We start from the raw sequence: 22,168 nt of genomic DNA, 5'->3' as shown, positions 1-22,168 counted from the left end.
AGTTAAAAAAATAGACTACAAATAAACAGCAAATAGCCTACATACAGTGGGGCAAAAAAGTAGTTAGTCAGCCACCAATTGTGCAAGTTCTCCCACTTAAAAAGACGAGAGAGGCCTGTAATTTTCTTCCTAGGTATAACTCAACTATGAGAGACAAAATGAGAAAAAAAAAAAAAATCCAGAAAATCACATTGTTTGATTTTTAAAGAATGTATTTGCAAATTATGGTGGAAAATAAGTATTTGGTCAATAACAAAAGTTAATCTCAATACTTTGTTATATACCCTTTGTTGGCAATGACAGAGGTCAAACGTTTTCTGTAAGTCTTCACAAGGTTTTCACACACTGTTGCTGGTATTTTGGCCGATTCCTCCATGCAGATCTCCTCTAGAGCAGTGATGTTTTGGGGCTGTCGCTGGGCAACACAGACTTTCAACTCCCTCCAAAGATTTTCTATGGGGTTGAGATCTGGAGAGGTGGCTAGGCCACTCCAGGACCTTGAAATGCTTCTTACGAAGCCACTCCTCCGTTGCCCGGGCGGTGTGTTTGGGATCATTGTCATGCTGAAAGACCCAGCCACGTTTCATCTTCAAAGCCCTTGCTGATGGAAGGAGGTTGTCACTCAAAATCTCTCGATACATGGCCCCATTCATTCTTTCCTTTACACGGATCAGTCGTCCTGGTCCCTTTGCAGAAAAACAGCCCAAAAGCATGATGTTTCCACCCCCATGTTTCACAGTAGGTATGGTGTTCTTTGGATGCAACTCAGCATTCTTTCTCCCCCAAACACGTCTAGTTGAGTTTTTACCAAAAAGTTCTATTTTGGTTTCATCTGACCATATGACATTCTCCCAATCCTCTTCTGGATCATCTAAATGCTCTCTAGCAAACTTCAGACGGGCCTGGACATGTACTGGCTTAAGCAGGGGGACACGTCTGGCACTGCAGGATTTGAGTCCCTGGCGGCGTAGTGTGTTACTGATGGTAGCCTTTGTTACTTTGGTCCCAGCTCTCTGCAGGTCATTGACTAGGTCCCCCCGTGTGGTTCTGGGATTTTTGCTCACCGTTCTTGTGATCATTTTGACCCCACGGGATGAGATCTTGCGTGGAGCCCCAGATCGAGGGAGATTATCAGTGGTCTTGTATTTCTTCCATTTTCTAATAATTGCTCCCACAGTTGATTTCTTCACACCAAGCTGCTTACCCACTGCAGATTCAGTCTTCCCAGCCTGGTGCAGGTCTACCATTTTGTTTCTGGTGTCCTTTGACAGCTCTTTGGTCTTGGCCATAGTGGAATTTGGAGTGTGACTGTTTGAGGTTGTGGACAGGTGTCTTTTAAACTGATGACGAGTTCAAACAGGTGCCATTAATACAGTTAACAAGTGGAGGACAGAGGAGGCTTTTAAAGAAGAAGTTACAGGTCTGTGATAGCCAGAAATCTTGTTTGTTTGTAGGTGACCAAATACTTATTTTACAGAGGAATTTAACAATTAATTCATTAAAAATCCTACAATGTGATTTCCTGGATCCTTTCCCCCCATCCTGTCTCTCATAGTTGAAGTTTACCTAGGATGAAAATTACAGGACTCTTGCAAAGGTAGAAAGATGAATATCTAAAGGAGTATCTAAAGCATGCACAGTAGAACATATACACAATAAAAAGTAGAATACTCTATAAAAGAACAATATAGTACTAACAATATTACATACTAGACATTATAAATCTGCAAAGTGGTTGCCGTTAGAACATTAAACTAGTATCAAACAGTAGCCTGTAACATTCAATCGTTCAAATGAATATAAATGTAAATACATGTATTTGAGCCTATGCCTCCAGACATCTGAAATGTTCTTTTGGATACTTTTGAACTGTAAGGTGATTCTGCTCCTCTGTTTCAGGTCTGTTCTCTTGGCATCCTGTGTGTATGTCTGTCGCAGTAAGTTTGCACCTGACTTCATCTTCTCTCTCTCAAGCGCACACATTCATCACAACCCACAAATACAAGAAGAAAATATTGTTACCATCAGAGAAGAAGCAACCATTACTGACATGAGTTGGTGGCTTTTATTTCCTCTTTATTTGAAGCATCAGTACGTATTGATGGCATTTTGTTATTTCGATGAATCATCAGTTGGAATGTTAATTCTTCAGTGTTTTCTATACGACTGCAGGCAGGTCTTTCATTGTTGTGTGTATACATCTGATAACGTGGATGTCTCCGGTCTCTTTCCACGGTGAATAATAGATGGAGGGAAAGCTTTACAAAGCTCGGTGTTGCCTCACTCCCTCAGATATTGTGTTACAAGCTCACCTGGAATATGTCAGCTAACAGGGGGATGTTAGGCTTCTCTGTCATGGTTAATGGAGGAAGAGCGGGATGGTGCTTCACCAGTTTCAGCCATGATAACTTCCTGTATAAACATCCTGCCTCTACAGTCAGAAACACTGTGAGCTGCACACCTATCAGCGATGGGAGCTCTTCTTCCACAGACATGAGCAGAGCACAGGCAGAAGAAGGATATTTATATGTGTACAATGCCTTCACACACTCATTGTGACATAGTGGTCCGCATTGTCACATTCTTTAACAACAACGTCTCTGTGTTCCCAGATCATTAATAACTTTGGTTAATAAAGTGTTATCTCAACCAATAGCAATGATGGCAAAAAAAGAAGACCCAAGTTGTCATAAACAGATCTGTTAATTAGATAAACCTCAATATTAGCCAAAGTATCCACAAACAACCGTAAACAAATAGCTAAAACACAGCCTTTTCTTTCTTTAATATATCAGCGTAATGCACAGGATGAGTTCTGGTTTTATAAAATAACTCATCTGGGCCTCCAGCTCGTCCTTTTATTTTCCAACACCAGAACACCTTGTTTTGTCTTTCTACATACCCTCAATAACACATGCCCCTCCCGTGTCCCCCCCCCCTGCAGTACTGCCTGTGTATGACTGAAGGCGTCCTCCTCTTCTCGGCTGAAGGATCCCCCTTCTGTTTCGTGTCCCGGAAAGGTAAAGTCCGTCTGCACTGGTTCTGCCAGGCTCTGGTCCTGATAGCCGCGGCCACCGGCCTGGGCTTCATGGTGGCCAGTAAGAACGTGTCGGAGCTCCCCCACCTGCTGACCTGGCACAGCGTGCTGGGGGTCTGCACTCTGGCTGCAACTGCGCTGCAGGCGGCCTGCGGCGTCGGCCTCCTCTTTCCTAAGCTGCTGCGCCTGTCTTCCCCCCCGCTGAGGCTGAAGCTGTACCACGCCACCTGTGGCCTGGTGGTCTACCTGCTGGCCACCGTCACCGTGGTGTCGGCCATGTTTTCTGACTGGTTCCAGGCCACAGTGAAAGGCCTTGCCTGGTGGGCCTTCCTCCTGCTGCCCCTCTTCCCTGCCCTGGTGGTGATGAACCAGATCACTAACGCCTACCTGCCACGCAAGAAGATCACCAGCTAGAAAGCACAGGAGATCCCCCTCAATCCCTCTGGGGCCATTTTGGATTGACCTTGTACTCGATCAGACCGGAGCAGGAGCTAAAGCAGCCTTTGGAAGTTAAACAAGTATCACAACATAAAAACATGTCTGTCTTACAGCGCCGCTGTCTGTAGAGAACTTTAGAATTACTGTGCTCAATTGTTGTTAGTTACTGAAGAACACTTTCAACCTTAAATTAAACAATTCATTTGTGCTTTCTAATTTCTCTGCTCAAATGAATGCTGAAATTATTATAACAGTTTTAGTTTCTTATACCAAGTGCAAAGACCAGAGGGTTGCAGCAGGCTGTTTTTTTTTGTGTGATTCCATTTGATAAATGAATGGATGAATGAATTGAAAGAAGTACAGAATATACATTTTGGGCAGAAATTGGACGGTATGCATTACCAGGTTGTTTGCTCATATATGAACCCTGATACCTCCTGACTCACTAACTCCAGCAAGAGAACAAAAGGCCTTCAAGCTCAGACTCCTGCTGAGGACAGGAGGAGTGTATGCACAGTGTGGGTAACCATGCCCTACGTAGAACACATGTATGAAGACCCAGCAGGTCGTGGTCGTCCTGACACATCTGCAAGGAATATTTGCACTCCGTATACAGTGAAAATGATGAAGGTGCTGTGGATGATTTGAGACCAGCATGCAAATTCTATATATGTATTCTTTTGTGATACATTTGTCTGTCTTGGCTGCTTAAATTAGCCACATTTAAAGCAAGTTCCATCAGTCAGTAATATGTTTGGATATTTAAATAAGGAGACCAAACATAGCTGAAGGGGAGCAGATATTGGACTGAGGTTCAGCATGAGGACACTAACACCACTAAATAAATGCTAACGTTGCTCAGTGTCTGCAGAATGTACAAATAAGCAGGGAGGAGGGCTTCTGTTCCTCCGTGGCCACACAAACCAATCAATGCAGCTTTAATAGAGCATGGCCACCATCATGTAGAGTCATGAATGATACTATAGAATATCACGTATTGCTGGAGGGCGCTTTGAGCTAATTACTTTCTTATAGAGGCATTTTGAAAATAGTAAACATGTGGGTGAACTGTCTACAGAACTAGCTGAGAAGGCCACACAGCAGAGACTGCCTGACAGGCTGTATTCATGGCCTATCAAAGTCCAAGCAGGAGGTTTTTCACAGCAAAAGGATGTATCCAGCACTCAGCCAGAGCCCTCATTTGTAAAGCTGATGCACTAAGACCTTTTGGATGTTATGCAGCACACACAGGCAGCTTATGTAAATACTTTTTGGACATAATACCATTTGATGGTCATGGAATGTGTGTGTAATTAAAAATAATAATGGAAGATAATTCAACATTCAACGTTCTCTAACGCTCATAGACTTTATAGGTAGCGCCAGGAAGTAGTCTGGAACCAGGAAATGCTCCACCTTTTCATCTCCAGACTGGGTTTAACCGGCCGCTCTTCTTTGCTGGGTTTGTTGCCATGTTTGAATCAGTTTGATGATCATGTTCTGCAATAATGATGTTTCCTTGATGAAAAAGAGGCATTCAAATCCAAATAGTGAAAATTGTGTTACTTCTTTACTTTTGAGATGCTACTGAGAACAACTCACTCTATGGGTATGGGCTGTGCTGTATGAGGAGATCACAGTGGAAGTTGTTTCTCCAGTCCTTTTCAGCACTATCTGTAATAAACACAGAATTTGAATTGGTATTGTATTTTATTTTAAATGAGAAAAAGTGCACGTCCGAGGAGCTGTCATCAACTAACACACTATGTTCTGTTGGCTCGATACTAAAAAGCAACCAGATATTTGAGAGGAACCTTTTTAAAAAAAAAAAAAAACTACATTTCTGAAACGTTTTGAAAGACTTTAGGACAACTTGTCAGAGAACCACAGATGAAAGAGTGATGTTGGAGAGCAATGAAAGGAACACACACACACAGTGGGTTTTAGTCTTTTTTATGGAATTTGGTGACACAGAAAAAACTCCTTCAATAAACAAACACGTAAAGTCTTCATCAGGGATTGGAGTTTGCAGAGCTGGACTTAAATTAATGAGAACTATTTCCAAAGTCAGGAACCATCACTGGTCTGAAAACGGCCATACAGCTGGAGTACACGTGAAGCTTCATCACACTGAGTCCATGGCCTGGGTTGTGTGTGTTGTAGCTGAGACATACCTCTGATCCTCCAGGGGTCAGAGGTCGGGTCAGGAGTCCGCAGCTGCCGCCTTGTCCTCACAGATGATGGTGACGGAGCTGTTGAGCAGCTCGTACATGTTGACCTCTCCGCCTCCTGCCAGAGCCACAAACACCTGCTGGGCCTCTGACTCCGCCCCTTCATTTCCTGCTGGATGTGCTGAAGTCTCCTGATTGGAGAGAGAAGTCATATGTTCAAGATTTGTATTTATTTATAAAGGGTGAAGCTGCTCTGTTCTGTTGGTGGAAACGTTCACTGTTTCTGCACTGTGCCCCGCCCCCCCTCAGTGTTGCACCTACAAATACATCTTGGTTTCACTTCTGCGCTGTTCAGTATTTAAAAGAAGTAAGAAATGTCCAGCTACCACATCAGGCTAATGTTTAAAAGCATCTGTAAATGAATAAGTTGAGTCAAATGTTTGATTTGTCTCTTGCTCATTCAGCATGTGCTAAAGGGATAGTAGGTAAATGAGGTAAAACAAGCAAAAAAAACCACTCATTTTTGACATTGTTACCAAGGGATGGGTATCGTTTGAAATGTATCGATTCCGATTCCGGTTCTGCTTATCGATTCCCCGTTTCGTTTCCAAAATTGTAAAAGAGGTCAAACGTTTAGATAACAAACATATCTTTATTCTTTTAAGCTTTAACTGAAATTTTTACAAATAAAAAATATACATGCAATACAAATGTATTGCACAATAGCTGTGCTTTATTTTAACTGAGCTATGCCTGTGGCAAGCTATTAACAGGCATTACACTGTGCCTTGTCTTTGTCTTTTTTAGTGTAGTGGAGCCTCATTTCAGAGCGTTTACCGCGACCCATCTTTGGTGTTATGAAGTGACTGAGCTCGTGAACTGTCTACTGGAGGGCGGGGGGAACCTCGCTGCGGGGCAACTGTGGACCTCTGTCGCCTGTCAGCGCAACTTACTTGATGCCGTTTAAAAGAATTAAGGGCGGTGCCGGCCGTCAGCGTACCGAGCCGATCGGCCGCTCTGTGATTCTCCAGAACACACAGATGGCCAGTCCGCCCCTGTATTCCACCGGGTCAGCGCGGCACAGACGGACCCACTGGAATAAAGGGTCTACCGCGTTTAGGAACCGTTAAGCAGAACCAAAATTGTGTATTTTCAGTGCATGACATTAAGGATTTTGGGAGATGGCCCTGTGAGCCATCTAAGCTAATTTACAGATGGCCCTGAGCCACTGGCGGCACATATCAAACCCGGGCCGGGGGGCGGGGCCACATGACCGGGCCCTTTAAACCCAATAAAGCTTGACAAAAATATCGGGAGTCCGGGGTATGGTAATCTGACGCTCGTGCGTAAAAAGTCGCTCAATCAGTAAGATTACAATTTAAAACAATGTTTGAAAGAAAAGTAACAAAAGAAAAGGTGTAATATTTAATATTTCGTTTCTGCAAAGGGTATAGAAACGAAATATATATCAGAGATAATAATGATATAACATGACATAAAGTCCAACAAACCACAAGGACAACGAAAACATAGCCTAATAAAATGACTACATTTCTGACACACCATTCACCATGGACAGCCAGCCGCCACCATGAGAGCACAGCAGTGTAAAATTGGCACGGCGGCCCATACATTCACGTACAAGTAGGCTACTGTACAAATTAAATTTGAAGTGTACTCCCCACTACTTGAAGGGCACTCGGCGAGCCTTGCGCTCCGCGAACTCGTCCACAATCCGCTGTATGTCCAATTTCTTGGCTCGGTCACTTTCGATGGACAGCAAGGCCAGTCCACTCAGTCTCTCCTGTCCCATCGTGCTCCTCAAATAGTTTTTGATGAGTTTTAATTTGGAGAAAGAGCGCTCGGCGGTTGCCACGGTGACAGGAAGAGTCAGAAATAAGATGAAGGCTGTGCAAACCTCACTGAATGTAGATGTTACTGCTGGGTTGTAAACAATGAGCATTTTTACCAGATCCGCGACAGTTTTTAGTTTTTGTATTTTGTCCCTGAAACAGGTTCTGAAAGAAAGCAGCTGGCCAGGGAAGCTGGCGGCGATGTCCCGACTGTAGTGCTCTCTAAGCCGCTGGGCAGCTTGGTGTAAATCCTCATCCTTTGCTTGTAGTAGTGTGTTGGGGTGAATTGCCTCAAACATGTTCACAGTTGCATTTAAGATGGTGAATCTTTGGGACAGTTGCTGGATGATTATATCGAGACATGCATTGAAAACGGTCACCCGAAAGTTGCTCTCTGCGTCAGTGAGGCGGCTGTCTTCAGAAAGTTCATCAAAGTGTCTCTTAACTTTCCTGGCCCTGGTTGTTTCAAACTGTGTTTGACTTCCCCATTTAGTAGCCAGGGTAAGAGTGGCGGACTTCGCCTCATCAAATTGTCCCCTATACTCCACCAAAACACTGATGGCATTTTGCAGTAGAGTAGATGCTTTGAGAATATCCGCGTCTTTTGCTTGCATTAACTGTGAAGCACAATTTATGCTTTCCAAAATCTTGGTCTGCATGTTGACCAAAAATAGAAAGCTACATTTGCTTATGGCATTCTTGAGTACACTTGCTTCATTGCGCTCATCCTTTTTGTCACTGGTAAGGGATATTTTGACGAGGGCTTTTATAATGTCTCCATATCTGTGCCTTAACGCAACAAGCGCATCATGGCGAGATGACCAGCGAGTGGGACATAAGCGTTTTAATGTGATAGTTCTGCTCTCTGGCGTGATTAACTCACTGAGCAATGCCCATCGTTTGATACTGTGACCCAAAAAGTTGTAGAGCGTCTCTACAGTGTCATAGAACTGCTTCACTCCAGGGACATTTTTAACAGAGTCGTTGAGTGCTAGGTTGAGATTATGAGCAGCGCAATGAACATAGTGGGCAAGGGGCTCCTTCTCGGCTATTCTTGCTTGCACGCCTGAATACACACCACTCATATTAGCCGCCCCTTCATAGCCCTGTCCGCGACATTTAAACAGATCTAATCCGTTTTTCTCTATAGAACCAAGGATGTTGTTTTCAAGCTCTGAAGCTGATGAACCTTTAGTCACTTCAAAACCCAAAAAGACTTCATTGATCTGTATATCTGTTGCAATATCCATGTCGTTCTTAACAACAGTTATGTAGCGGTAAACCTGACTCAACTGGTCTATCTTTGACACATCTTGCGTTGTGTCCATGATGACGGAATAAAATGGGGCTTCGTTTATTTCATCAATGATGTCAGCTTTCACACGTTGAGATAATATGTAAATAATCTCATCTTGAATCTGGTGACTGAGGTATTTCACTGACCCTTCTGTTCGGTTGATTAGCTCTTTCAAAACAGGGTCGTAGCGAGCCAATAATTCTATTATTGACAAAAAGTTGCCAGCTTTTCCCTGACCTAGAACCTCTCGATGGCCCCTGAATGCCAAGTTGCTTGAAGCTAGAGTGAGAGTTACATTAACAATGCGCTCCACGACCTGTCTCCAAAATTGGGCGGCATTACGCACATTCCTCTCCATGTCAGCGTCTATTGTGCCGTTGGTTTTCCACTGCTCATATACTACGCATGCACCAAGGTGTATTTGAGTGGATTCATGCCTCTCAATTTTAGTAGAAAGATGTTTCCAGTCTTTTATTCCGTTTACCCATGCATTGTTGTAGAACGGTGCCTTTCGGTTGGCAAAAAGCCAGCAAGGCTCACAGTAGCAGCAGTCCAATTTTGGGGAATATCACATCCAGCTGCGTGGAAATTTCATCCCAACTTTAGTGGTGGAGGTGTAATAGCTTTCTGAAAAGCAACAGTTATCCTTGTCTTTGGGAAATGGACCTTTGGGTTTGCATGGGCCCATTTTTAGGATATATCTTTTGATATTGGCGTCCTCAATGTTTTCAAAAATAGTTTGCCCGATCAGTCGGAAAACGCTCCAGAGGATAATTGCAGGACACATCATGATCCGTGGTCTGAGTTTCACCCGTAGGAGTAGCGTGAGGAGGAGACCTGTTGCTGCTTTCATTCCCAGTGTCTGGTACTTCTTCACTTTGCGGTAGCAGGTAAGGAGTCGGAGGGGGAGGGGTGCGGCTGGTCAAGCGTCAGGCCTGGCTCTCCTCTAGACGAGCAGCTAGCAGCTGCTGAGTCGTCCCTATTATTATTATTATTATTATTATTATTATTATTATTATTATCATCATCACTACAGCCGAGAGACAGAAAACGAAATAAGCTAGGCGGTTGAGCTACACGAAGTAACAACAACCATGATATCAACATTTACCACAAACTCACATTTTCTTGTTGACAGTGTGTGTCCGTGATTGTAGCCTACCTGTAAATCTGGCTAACCCCCACTAACGTTGTTGGCGGGCTGGGGCTCGGGGATGAAACACGGCTGGCAGTGGCAACAACTTCAGGTTCATCTCCCGCAGGAGGAGGAGTAGGGCGAAAAAAATATCCATCTAGCTTGGACAATTTGGCTTTTCCTTGGTCCTTTTTATCTTTTTCTTTGCGTTTTGTAGCTCCACTTTTGTGTTTATAACTGCTCATGCCTAGACAGTGCTCTGTTGAATGACAAGTGATTGATGATGACGTTGACGTTCATTTACGTATGATGTTGATGGACGGCTGTTGATGACGATTTTACCCAAAATATATTTGGAGACAATAGAAGGGATTCACTTGCAATTTTTCATGTTTTAATGTTAAATGTGAGTGTGAAAATAGCAGCACAAGTTCAACTCATATTATAGGCTACAATGCTTTATACCTAATAAGACCAGGAACGTCAGTGCACTCAGTGGCGCGAGGCAGCAGGGCCCGCCGGCGAATATCTCGGGGGCGGAGCCTGCTGCCTCGGCGACGGGCCCCCATTGGGTCCCGACCGTCCCGGGCCCGGTGAGCCCTGCCCCTACAGCCCCCCCTGAAGCTCCGCCCCTGCCCTGAGCCCAATAGAGATTGCCCTGAAAGATGCGCGCGGACTAAATGACACACGAAGGTTTTGGGGGGCCTCCCCCTAGAACATTTAGATTTTTGCAGGCCTTAGATGCTGTCTGGTGCATTCTCTAGACTGAATTATAAGATGAACCACCACAATATTATATTGTACAATTTCAATGTTATTCTTCATTTCACTTGTTTGTTTGTTCTTGTTTGTGTTTGCTCTCTTGCATGTCCTGCATAGCTATAAGAAATACTTAAGTTGTTGGTCAAGACACTTTCCATCTGATGAAGGCAAATGCCTTCCCAGATGTAAAAAAGTAGAAAACGTTACATTCAGTTGTAACTGCCAAAACAAACATTATTTACACTATTATGGCCCCTGTTAAAAATGTTTGTAATGTTATCTACTGTAAGTTGGTGGAACGAATGCTTCCTCATCCGGAAGCTGACCGAGCAGACCCGAGCAGTAGTCGAGAGGAGCCGAGCGCATCCGCGAAGCATACAAAATGGCGACGTCAGAGTTCCCGTTAGCCGGCAAATCTAAATCTCTTCGGTCAAAATAATTTCCCTTTAGCGCAATACCGCTTCAGTTGCGCCACTTATGTGACAGACAAGAATAGTCAATTCTAATGTCTAACACTTAATGTGGAGAAAGAGATGTGCTGTATGGGTTGATTGTGCGTTGATCTGTTGATAATGCCTCGGGGTTCCGGTAGGCATGTAAACAAATGCATAATGCTGCGCTATACTGTGTGGCCTCACCCAGTTGCATAGCGACGCTTATTGTTTAGGTGTCTTTTAATAAGCAGGTAGTCATATCATTAGCTAGAACTAGCTGGATCTGATCGATATGGACATAAACGCGAGTGAAGTCTAATCTGACGGAAGAGAGAGTCAGCTGCTGCTGACGAGTCGACACGCAGCTCTGCATGATCACATGCAGCGGTGAGCGGACAAAACACACACTTCAGGTTAGAATATCACACGTAGCTATTTTAATTACCTCTCAAACTACCGTAACTAGTTATATATATGTTTAGTTTCACTGTCGGGTCACTCATTACTGGATCCGCAAGCTGCATGACACTGGCATAATAGATTACCCGATCGGGCAACCAGCAGGTGAGGCTTCATTGCCCGAGCTAAATACTAGATGGCCCCGGGCCATCGGGCAGCCCTTAATGTCGAGCCCTGATTTTGAATGGGTACCCGGAACCCGGCTTTTTCTTATCGGTTCCCAACCCTATCTATAAATGACTTAACTCATGACCTGATATTCAAAAGTCCTTTTGTTGATGTAATGATGCTTACAGTGTGGGAGCTGGACTCCTGCTCCTCCTCCCCCCCCTGCTCCTCCTGAGCCTCCATGTGGCAGGAGAGCAGATGCTCCTGCAGCTCCAGCTGGGAGCAGCAGAGCAGGGAGCAGAAGGGGCAGCTGGAGGCCTCCAAGTGCTGGCTGCTGAGGTGCTCCTGCAGCTCCTCCTCTCCCCCCAGCACAGCAGGGCAGTAGGGACAGGTGAGCATTGCAGCCGTGGAGCCTGAGGAGAACACGGGGGCAGGGAGGAGAACACAGGGTCAGGGGGGAGAACACAGGGTCAGGGGGGAGGAGAACACAGGTTCAGGGGGGAGGAGAACACGGGGTCAGGGGGAAGGAGAACACGGGGTCAGGGGGGAGGAGAACACAGGGTCAGGGGGGAGGAGAACACAGGGTCAGGGAGGAGAACACGGGGTCAGGGAGGAGAGGAGAACACAGGGTCAGGGGGGAGGAGAACACAGGGTCAGGGGGGAGGAGAACACAGGGTCAGGGAGGAGAACACGGGTTCAGGGAGGAGAACACGGGGTCAGGGGGGAGAACACGGGGTCAGGGAGGAGAACACGGGGTCAGGGAGGAGAACACGGGGTCAGGGGGGAGAACACGGGGTCAGGGGGGAGAACACGGGGTCAGGGGGGAAAACACGGGGTCAGGGAGGAGAACACGGGGTCAGGGGGGAGGAGGACAAGGGGTCAGGGGGGAGGAGAACACGGGGTCAGGGAGGAGAACACGGGGTCAGAGAGGAGAGGAGAACACAGGGTCAGGGAGGAGAACACGGGTTCAGGGAGGAGAACACGGGGTCAGGGGGGAGAACACGGGGTCAGGGAGGAGAACACGAGGTCAGGGAGGAGAACACGGGGTCAGGGGGGAGAACACGGGGTCAGGGAGGAGAACACGGGGTCAGGGGGGAAAACACGGGGTCAGGGAGGAGAACACGGGGTCAGGGGGGAGGAGGACACGGGGTCAGGGGGGAGGAGAACACGGGGTCAGGGGGGAGGAGAACCCAGGGTCAGGGGGGAGAACACGGGGTCAGGGGGGAGAACACGGGGTCAGGGAGGAGAACACGGGTTCAGGGGGGAGAACATGGGGTCAGGGAGGAGAACACGGGGTCAGGGGGGAGGAGAACACGGGGTCAGGGGGGAGGAGAACACAGGGTCAGGGGGGAGGAGAACACAGGGTCAGGGAGGAGAACACGGGGTCAGGGGGGGGAACACGGGGTCAGGGGGGAGAACACGGGGTCAGGGGGGAGGAGAACACGGGGTCAGGGAGGAGAACACGGGGTCAGGGGGGAGAACACGGGGTCAGGGAAGAGAACACAGGGTTAGGGAGGAGAACACAGGGTCAGGGGGGAGGAGAACCCGGGGTCAGGGGGGAGAACATGGGGTCAGGGGGGAGAACACGGGGTCAGGGGGGAGAACACGGGGTCAGGGAGGAGAACACAGGGTCAGGGGGGAGAACACGGGGTCAGGGGGGAGGAGAACACAGGGTCAGGGAGGAGAACAAGGGGTCAGGGGGGGGAACACGGGGTCAGGGGGGAGAACACGGGGTCAGGGGGGAGGAGAACACGGGGTCAGGGGGGAGGAGAACACGGGGTCAGGGGGGAGGAGAACACCGGGTCAGGGGGGAGGAGAACACCGGGTCAGGGAGGAGAACACGGGGTCAGGGGGGAGGAGAACACGGGGTCAGGGGGGAGAAGAACACGGGGTCAGGGGGGAGGAGAACACAGGGTCAGGGGGGAGGAGAACACGGGGTCAGGGAGGAGAACACGGGGTCAGGGGGGGGAACACGGGGTCAGGGGGGAGAACACGGGGTCAGGGGGGAGGAGAACACGGGGTCAGGGAGGAGAACACGGGGTCAGGGGGGAGAACACGGGGTCAGGGAAGAGAACACGGGGTTAGGGAGGAGAACACGGGGTCAGGGGGGAGAACACGGGGTCAGGGGGGAGAACAAGGGGTCAGGGGGGAGAACACGGGGTCAGGGGGGAGGAGAACACAGGGTCAGGGAGGAGAACACAGGGTCAGGGAGGAGAACACGGGGTCAGGGAGGAGAGGAGAACACAGGGTCAGGGGGGAGGAGAACACAGGGTCAGGGAGGAGAACACGGGGTCAGGGAGGAGAACACGGGGTCAGGGGGGAGAACACGGGGTCAGGGGGGAGAACACGGGGTCAGGGGGGAGGAGAACACGGGGTCAGGGAGGAGAACACAGGGTCAGGGAGGAGAACACAGGGTCAGGGGGGAGAACACGGGGTCAGGGGGGAGAGGAGAACACAGGGTCAGGGGGGAGGAGAACACAGGGTCAGGGGGGAGGAGAACACAGGGTCAGGGAGGAGAACACGGGGTCAGGGGGGAGAACACGGGGTCAGGGGGGAGAACACGGGGTCAGGGAGGAGAACACGGGGTCAGGGGGGAGGAGAACACGGGGTTAGCGGGGAGGAGAACACGGGGTCAGGGAAGAGAACACGGGGTCAGGGGGGAGAACACGGGGTCAGGGGGGAGAACACGGGGTCAGGGAGGAGAACACGGGGTCAGGGGGGAGGAGAACACAGGGTCAGGGGGGAGGAGAACACAGGGTCAGGGAGGAGAGGAGAACACAGGGTCAGGGGGGAGGAGAACACAGGGTCAGGGAGGAGAACACGGGGTCAGGGGGGAGAACACGTGGTCAGGGGGGAGGAGAACACGGGGTCAGGGGGGAGAACACGGGGTCAGGGGGGAGAACACGGGGTCAGGGGGGAGAACACGGGGTCAGGGGGGAGGAGAACACGGGGTCAGGGGGGAGAACACGGGGTCAGGGGGGAGGAGAACACGGGGTCAGGGAGGAGAACACGGGGTCAGGGGGGAGGAGGACACGGGGTCAGGGGGGAGGAGAACCCAGGGTCAGGGGGGAGAACACGGGGTCAGGGGGGAGAACACGAGGTCAGGGAGGAGAACACGGGGTCAGGGGGGAGGAGAACACAGGGTCAGGGGGGAGGAGAAGACAGGGTCAGGGAGGAGAACACGGGGTCAGGGGGGGGAACACGGGGTCAGGGGGGAGAACACGGGGTCAGAACACGGGGTCAGGGAGGAGAACACGGGGTCAGGGGGGAGAACACGGGGTCAGGGGGGAGGAGAACACGGGGTCAGGGAGGAGAACACGGGGTCAGGGGGGAGAACACGGGGTCAGGGAGGAGAACACGGGGTCAGGGAGGAGAACACGGGGTCAGGGGGGAGAACACGGGGTCAGGGGGGAGAACACGGGGTCAGGGGGGAGAACATGGGGTCAGGGAGGAGAGGAGAACACGGGGTCAGGGAGGAGAGGAGAACACAGGGTCAGGGAGGAGAGGAGAACACGGGGTCAGGGAGGAGAACACGGGGTCAGGGAGGAGGAGAAGACAGGGTCAGGGAGGAGAACACGGGGTCAGGGGGGGGAACACGGGGTCAGGGGGGAGAACACGGGGTCAGGGGGGAGAACACGGGGTCAGGGGGGAGGAGAACACGGGGTCAGGGAGGAGAACACGGGGTCAGGGGGGAGGAGGACACGGGGTCAGGGGGGAGAACACGAGGTCAGGGAGGAGAACACGGGGTCAGGGGGGAGAACACGAGGTCAGGGAGGAGAACACGGGGTCAGGGGGGAGGAGAACACAGGGTCAGGGGGGAGGAGAACACAGGGTCAGGGGGGAAGAGAAGACAGGGTCAGGGAGGAGAACACGGGGTCAGGGGGGGGAACACGGGGTCAGGGGGGAGAACACGGGGTCAGAACACGGGGTCAGGGAGGAGAACACGGGGTCAGGGGGGAGAACACGGGGTCAGGGGGGAGAACACGGGGTCAGGGGGGAGAACACGGGGTCAGGGGGGAGAACATGGGGTCAGGGAGGAGAGGAGAACACGGGGTCAGGGAGGAGAGGAGAACACAGGGTCAGGGAGGAGAGGAGAACACAGGGTCAGGGAGGAGAGGAGAACACAGGGTCAGGGAGGAGAGGAGACAAGGAGCTGCTGTTAGCCGCTAAACAGGCTGTCAAACACAACACGTGATGTGCTGTCTTCTCTCCAGTTAGAGCATGATGATGGATCCAATAGTGAGGAGAATTTGCATAGCTGACACTAGAAAAACCCATGTGGTTTGACCATGCTGTGATCCAACATCTACAAGAGGATCAAACTGAGAATAATACAAAAACTGAAGATCATTTGAAGAACCAAACCTTTTTCTTTCCACCTACACATTACACACAGACAAATGAAATTCAAATTGGGGAAACTTGAATCATTTATCATATTGGATCAAGGATCTGTATCAGGCTAAAAAGTCTGATCAATGGATTTCCACCAAAAGCTTTTTTTTTACGGTAGCATCTATCACTTTCACGACCTCTTGGGTCTCCTTTTCTCACAGATTTGAGATTTCATATCTACTAAATGTATGATGTTGTTTCCTCTGTTCTTCATCCCTCCTTGATGCCATGATGACCACAGTGAATAGGAACCAGACTGTTTATGATAACATCTACGATGCACTTGTGAAACATAAAAGAAATTGAGATGTAGAAAAATATGTCTCAGATTCTTCTTGAGGCTTAATAGCTTTGATGCATCTTGTGTATTATAATGTGAGCCTGTGTTGTGTGTGTGGTGTGTGTGTGTGTGTGTGTGTGTGTGTGTGTGTGTGTGTGTGTGTGTGTGTGTGTGTGTGTGTGTGTGTGTGTGTGTGTGTGTGTGTGTGTGTGTGTGTGTGTGTGTGTGTTCACCCTGGTGCTCTGCTGCCTGGTGTTTGGCCACACTGGCAGCGCTGGGGAAGAACTTGAAGCAGACGTCACACTGGCACAGAGTCTTGAGCTGCCGGGTGTGGTTAGCAAACATGTCAGGGTGGTTGGTCCTGTTGTGGTACCAGAGGCCTGACAGTTGCTACGGAAACCGAGAGGGACACATACATTAAATACACAGGACACCATGCTCTCCATTAGGGCTGTGCAATTAATCATATTTTAATCTCGATTATGATTTTGGCTTGCAACGATTACGAAAACAACGTAATCTAAATAAAACGATCATTATTTTTTATTAAAAAAACAAAAAGTAAAACATTTTTCATTTTGTTTTCAGTTTAAATTATACTTAAAGTTCAGGGTAATCTGTTTTTTTTCAATAAATGGATGTTTTCAAAGTAAATGGATAATCGTTTTTAATAATTGTGATATCAATTATTGACCAAAATAATTGTGATGATAATTTTTGCTATAATCGAGCATTCCTACTAATACAGGATGTAAACATTTTGATGGAGGCAATAAACAATAGGCTGACTAAGTCACATTTGGGACAAAGAGTGTGTTTGTACTATGTGGGACATTAAAATATAATGTCATGTAACCTTTGGAAATAAACATTTCTGTTGAAACTATTAGCTTATCAATATAAATAACAACTCTATTATGGTTTAATTGTTTGCACAAACTATGCAAGTGAAGGTATTGAAAATATATTTGAATGGAATTTTTTTTCCAACAGACTTTCATCTCTAAATATTTCCATATCCTTTTGCAAACACCGAGTCTGGAGAAATGATTCGAGCTGCATACAGTCTGCTCACCTGTGTGCAAAGTCATTCAAACTAGCTGCACCTTTACCAGCTTTGATAACACTTTAATGATCAATCATTATAACACATATCATATATATTATGCTGAAATGGACCAATCTTCACAATGACTACTTTTACTATTGGTACTTTCACTATATTTAGATGCTAATACTTTAGACAGAAAATCGCCTAATCGGTCGCCTACTCATTGTGTCACTGAGTCAAATTTGAGCAAGGCACAAATATAACTGCATGAGAGGCAGTAAGGGAGGGGCATTTAGCGCGAGAAAGTGAGAGGTTTTTCTTTCTCGAGGGGCACAGAGCTCGTACCTGTGAGATGGTATGATACATTTTATCATACAGCGCAAGAAAGTGAGAGGTTCCCGTAACTTAGAGTCAATTGTTTCGTCTGGAAGGTGTGGGGGGACATAAGCACAAGAAGTGTGTGTGCATGTGTATGTGTGTATATGTATGTATGTATGTGTGTGTGTGTGTGTTTGTGTTTGTGTGTACATTGCGAGAAAGTGAGAGGTTCCCGTAACTTAGAGTAAATTGTTTTGTCTGTGTGGGGGGACACAAGCACAAGAACTGTATGTGTGTTTGTGAGAGAGTGTGTGTGTGTGTGTGTGTGTGTGTGTGTGTGTGTGTGTGTGTGTGTGTGTGTGTGTGTGTGTGTGTGTGTGTGTGTGTGTGTGTGTGTGTGTGTGTGTAGATGTTTCCCCTCGGCAGGATAGACATAATACAATCATACCCATTCATTTCCTATGGCGGTCAATTCTGACCGAAAACATCAAGGGTGTTTCACTGTTGAATAAATCACTAAAAAATCAATGCAAGTGGTGATCATCAATTGCATATGTTCAGAGGCCTAGTGTGGAGGATAACATAAGGTCTTGAGGCAATTGAATGAAAAACACAATATTTATGATCGAAAAAACTAAATCACTCTGTTAGATTTGACCCGAAACGCAAAAGAAGGGTTAAAGACATGACCTCAGACCTGGTAGGACTTGTTGCAGAGCTCGCAGCTGAAGGGCTTGCTTCCTGTGTGTGTGCCCTTGTGTTTGTCCAGCAGGGCGGCGCTGGTGAACACCTTGTCGCATGTGGGGCACTTGTGGAACTCCTTGGGATGGAGCTCGTGGATGTGCTGCCGGTGCTCCTCCAGGGAGGAAAAGCTGAGGCAGCACTTCTGACAGTCATGAGGTTCCAACAGATCTGACGGGGGGAGCAGATCATAGTTAATACATTACAGTATTCAACAAGTGATTGCATTCGGTAAATCCTTTTTTATGCAAATGTGTAACTCCAGAGAGGTGCAGTGATGAAGTTTTTTTGTGGGCCGACCCGGACTTCGCAAGTGCACCATTGAGCAATGGGATTTCCTCATTGGATTATAGAATGTTGCGGAAAAAGAGATCTTTGGCACAAACACGTTGATGATACTCACACACTAAGGACAATTTCCCCATATTAACCACTTTTGTGTTTTTTGAAGTGTAAATAAAATCGGCAGTAAAAAGCTAACGTTAGGCTATAAACAAACTACATCACACATGGCTGTGCTTCATCACCGCTAAGCTAAAGGCGGCTAATGTTGGGCGTGATGACCAGGGGCGTCGCCTGGACCCCGGGAAGATTTTTTTTAAAATATTGAAGTTAAAAGCATCAATCTGGTGCACTTTGAGAGCAACATGGAGAGATCTATGGATACCTCTCAACACATTACATTACATTTCATTTTAGCTGATGCTTTTATCCAAAGCGACTTACAATGACCAATTAGAGGGACATTCTCCCTGAAGTAAACTAAGGGCCTTACTCAAGGGCACACTAGTGGTGGTGTTCCAGGCGGGAACACCCATATGAAACAGAACTGTAAGCAGATGTTCTTTTTCTTTATGGATATTTTACAAATCACTCCCCTTTCAAACTGTATTCTTGTTTTACTGCCATATAGTATTTCATAACTGTTTTTCCTTTATTCTCTTATTTTTTTTATAACTATAATGATCATATGAATGTGTGCTGCGGAAATAATCTTTTGAATAATTTGTGACCAAACCGTTTGAGACCCACTGAGATAACTTCGACTAAAGTTAACTATCTAAACACTCAGAGAGTCCTTTAGCTCACCTGAGCCTCTCAGTCTGAGAGGAGAGCTCTCCTCCAGCTTGTTGTGGAACAAACAGCTCCGTATGTCCGTTAGTGCAGTTAGCTAACCAGATGCTAACAACACGGTCCTGTCCCTGCTGCTGGCACCGGGGTCTGTGAGTGTGAGTGTGAGTGTGAGTGTGAGTGTGAGTGTGAGTGTGAGTGTGAGTGTGAGTGTGAGTGTGAGTGTGAGTGTGAGTGTGAGTGTGAGTCTCTCTCTCTCTCTCTCTCTCTCTCTCTCTCTCTCTCTCTCTCTCTCTCTCTCTCTCTCTCTCTCTCTCTCTCTCTCTCTCTCTCTCTCTCTCTCTCTCTCTCTCTCTCTCTCTCTCTCACTGTGAGTGGACCGGTGAGTATAGCGGAGAGCAATTGTTTAAAGTTTGCAACTTTTCAAACCCTTGCTAAAAGTTCACTTTTCTCTGGGCGATTGTTTATATCATTGTGCATCACTTCACCGCCCAGCATGGCGCGTGGCATCTGCGCCGGCTTAGAGAAGCTGAATCGCCGACACGCCATCAAGCCATCAAGCCATCAAGAAAGGATTTAAGGAAACTATCAAAGATGATCATTCAATTATATATTTTAAAAACGTTCCTGCAGTGTTTTGCTCAGTGCGTGAGAGTGTGTGTTCTCACTGTGGAAGGTGTGCAGATGCACTGTGAGTCCGCTGGCCTGGCTGTAACCTTTGCCACACTCTCTGCACACATACGGCCGATCCCCGGTGTGTGTGCGCACGTGACGAGTCAGCTCAATGGACTGGGCGAAGACAGCCTTACAGTACTGACACACATACATCTTTCCTGAACACAAAGAAGAAACAAAACACTTTTTAAAAAAAAATGATGTCACTGAAGAAAAATAATCAATAGTCGCTTTCACACCAAGTACTTTGCGCCCAGCACTTACGGCCCGTCCACACAGCAGCTTCAACGCTTCTGCCCATTCACTTTGAATGGGGTGACGTCACGCTTCGCTGAACTGCATTGTGCAAAGCGTAGCTTTTCTCACGGTGCTCGCTGCAAAAGTTGAGCAATGTTCAACTTTTGAAGCTTCGACGGAAGCGTCAGCTAATCGAATCATATGCCAGTACAAGCTCTAGCCAATCAAACCGCGTGCCCTTGTGTCCGGGGCGGGAGATTCAGGTGATTGGTTGTTGGTCTAGCTTCAGACATGCCCGCCGGCAAGCGACTAAGCACGCCGCTGTGTGGACGAGCCGTTAGTGCCCAGCACTTAGTTCCCAGCACTTAGTGCCCCCATGGAACTAAGTACAGATCACGTTCACACCCGAATAAGTTCCCTGAGGGAAGATTACACAAATGAAGCCGCTGACGTCACTTCTTCTTCTTCTACTTTGGGTTTACTGGCAGGCCACAAACAAATTCACGGCGTATACTGCCACCCGAAGTCCCCGGCCGGAAGTCCCCGGAGTTGGGGACTGGCAGCAGCTTCTACTGAAGCCTTCCGAGTAAATCGCCAACCAATCGCTTGAATCTCCCGCCCCGGACACACAAGCATACGGTTTCATTGGCTAGAGCTTTTACTTGCATATCATTTGATTGGCTGACGCTTCCATCGAAGCTTCAAAAGTTGAACATTGCTCAACTTTTGAAGCGAGCAACGCGAGCAAAGCGAAGCGACGCTCCCACAATGCAGTTCGGCAAAGTGTGACGTCACCCCATTTAAAGTGAATGGGCAGAAGCGTTGAAGCTTCAATGCACGCCGCCGTGTGGACGGGCTGTAAAAGTTCTCTGAACTAAGTACTCTTTTTTGTGTGAACGCAAAATTCCAGGAACTATCGGAACTAAACGGGAAAAGTACGGGTAAAAGTACTCCGGTGTGAAAGCGCCTAATAACAAGACTGACTTTTCAAGCTGTGACACACTTAACATTTTCTACAAGATCTGGAAACATTCAGATTTGTATTCTGTTAAATACATTTATATATATATATATATATATATTATATTTCAATAATGGAGATGGTGGCTTGCAGTCAGAACGTGTTACAAAAGGATAATGTATGGACTTTGAGTGGAATAATGTAAAAATATATGGTCATATAAAGTTAGTATTCAACTCAAAGGAAAAATAAATACAAGTTTTGAATGGCAATAAAAAACTAAAAACTGGTCAGATAAAATATTAGTGTTTTCTTTTTGACTGTGTGTGTGTGTGTGTTACCCTCAGAGTGTTTCTTCTTGGTGTGGTATGCGAGTGCAGCAGCCACACTGAAGCTCATGTGGCAGTGTTTGCAGCAGTACGGTTTCTCTCCTGTGTGCAGCCTCATGTGATTCTTCAGAGAAGAGTTGGCGCCAAACTTTGCGCCGCAGTCCTCACAAGCAAACGGTTTCTCTTCAAAGTGCTCGGTGCGCTTGTGGTAAAGCATGCCTGGATGGCAGCAGAAACATTACGATCAAGTACATAAAGAAGAAAAAAACAACAAAACAATATGATGAGTGAACAACTTGTGGACCAGAACAGCAACATTTATAACCTCCATAAACATTTTGTAACGAGTTTATGGTCTCAATCTCTAGTTTCAAGTCTACTTCATCACAGCATGAGGTTGATTTACAGCTTTCACA

At 47.5% G+C, this 22,168-nt stretch overlaps 2 protein-coding genes across 5 annotated transcripts in view; one reads left to right on the top strand and one right to left on the bottom strand.

The window, feature by feature from the left end:
* atxn7l2a (ataxin 7-like 2a) overlaps positions 1-3,103 on the top strand; it is a 34,301-nt gene extending 31,198 nt beyond the window's left edge. The window contains exons 11-12 of the mRNA XM_079682908.1: positions 1,900-1,937; positions 2,945-3,103. Of these exons, the coding sequence (XP_079539034.1) occupies positions 1,900-1,937; positions 2,945-2,960 (54 nt within the window). The 3' untranslated portion in view covers positions 2,961-3,103. The remainder of the gene's footprint in view (positions 1-1,899; positions 1,938-2,944) is intronic.
* Positions 3,104-5,412: 2,309 nt separating this feature from the next.
* zbtb40 (zinc finger and BTB domain containing 40) overlaps positions 5,413-22,168 on the bottom strand; it is a 42,581-nt gene continuing 25,825 nt past the window's right edge. For 3 of the 4 annotated variants that reach the window (XM_079682915.1, XM_079682914.1, XM_079682916.1), the window contains 6 exons: positions 21,765-21,971; positions 20,219-20,383; positions 18,436-18,650; positions 16,603-16,759; positions 11,881-12,107; positions 5,413-5,837 (listed from right to left, as the gene is read on the bottom strand). In XM_079682915.1, the coding sequence (XP_079539041.1) occupies positions 5,679-5,837; positions 11,881-12,107; positions 16,603-16,759; positions 18,436-18,650; positions 20,219-20,383; positions 21,765-21,971 (1,130 nt within the window). In that variant the 3' untranslated portion in view covers positions 5,413-5,678. The remainder of the gene's footprint in view (positions 5,838-11,880; positions 12,108-16,602; positions 16,760-18,435; positions 18,651-20,218; positions 20,384-21,764; positions 21,972-22,168) is intronic. The other variant, XM_079682917.1, reaches the window with a different exon arrangement.

Source organism: Notothenia rossii (assembly GCF_949606895.1).
Source record: "Notothenia rossii genome assembly, chromosome: 5".
NCBI classification, from domain to species: Eukaryota; Metazoa; Chordata; class Actinopteri; order Perciformes; family Nototheniidae; genus Notothenia; species Notothenia rossii.
This window is presented reverse-complemented; position numbering and strand designations above follow the sequence as displayed.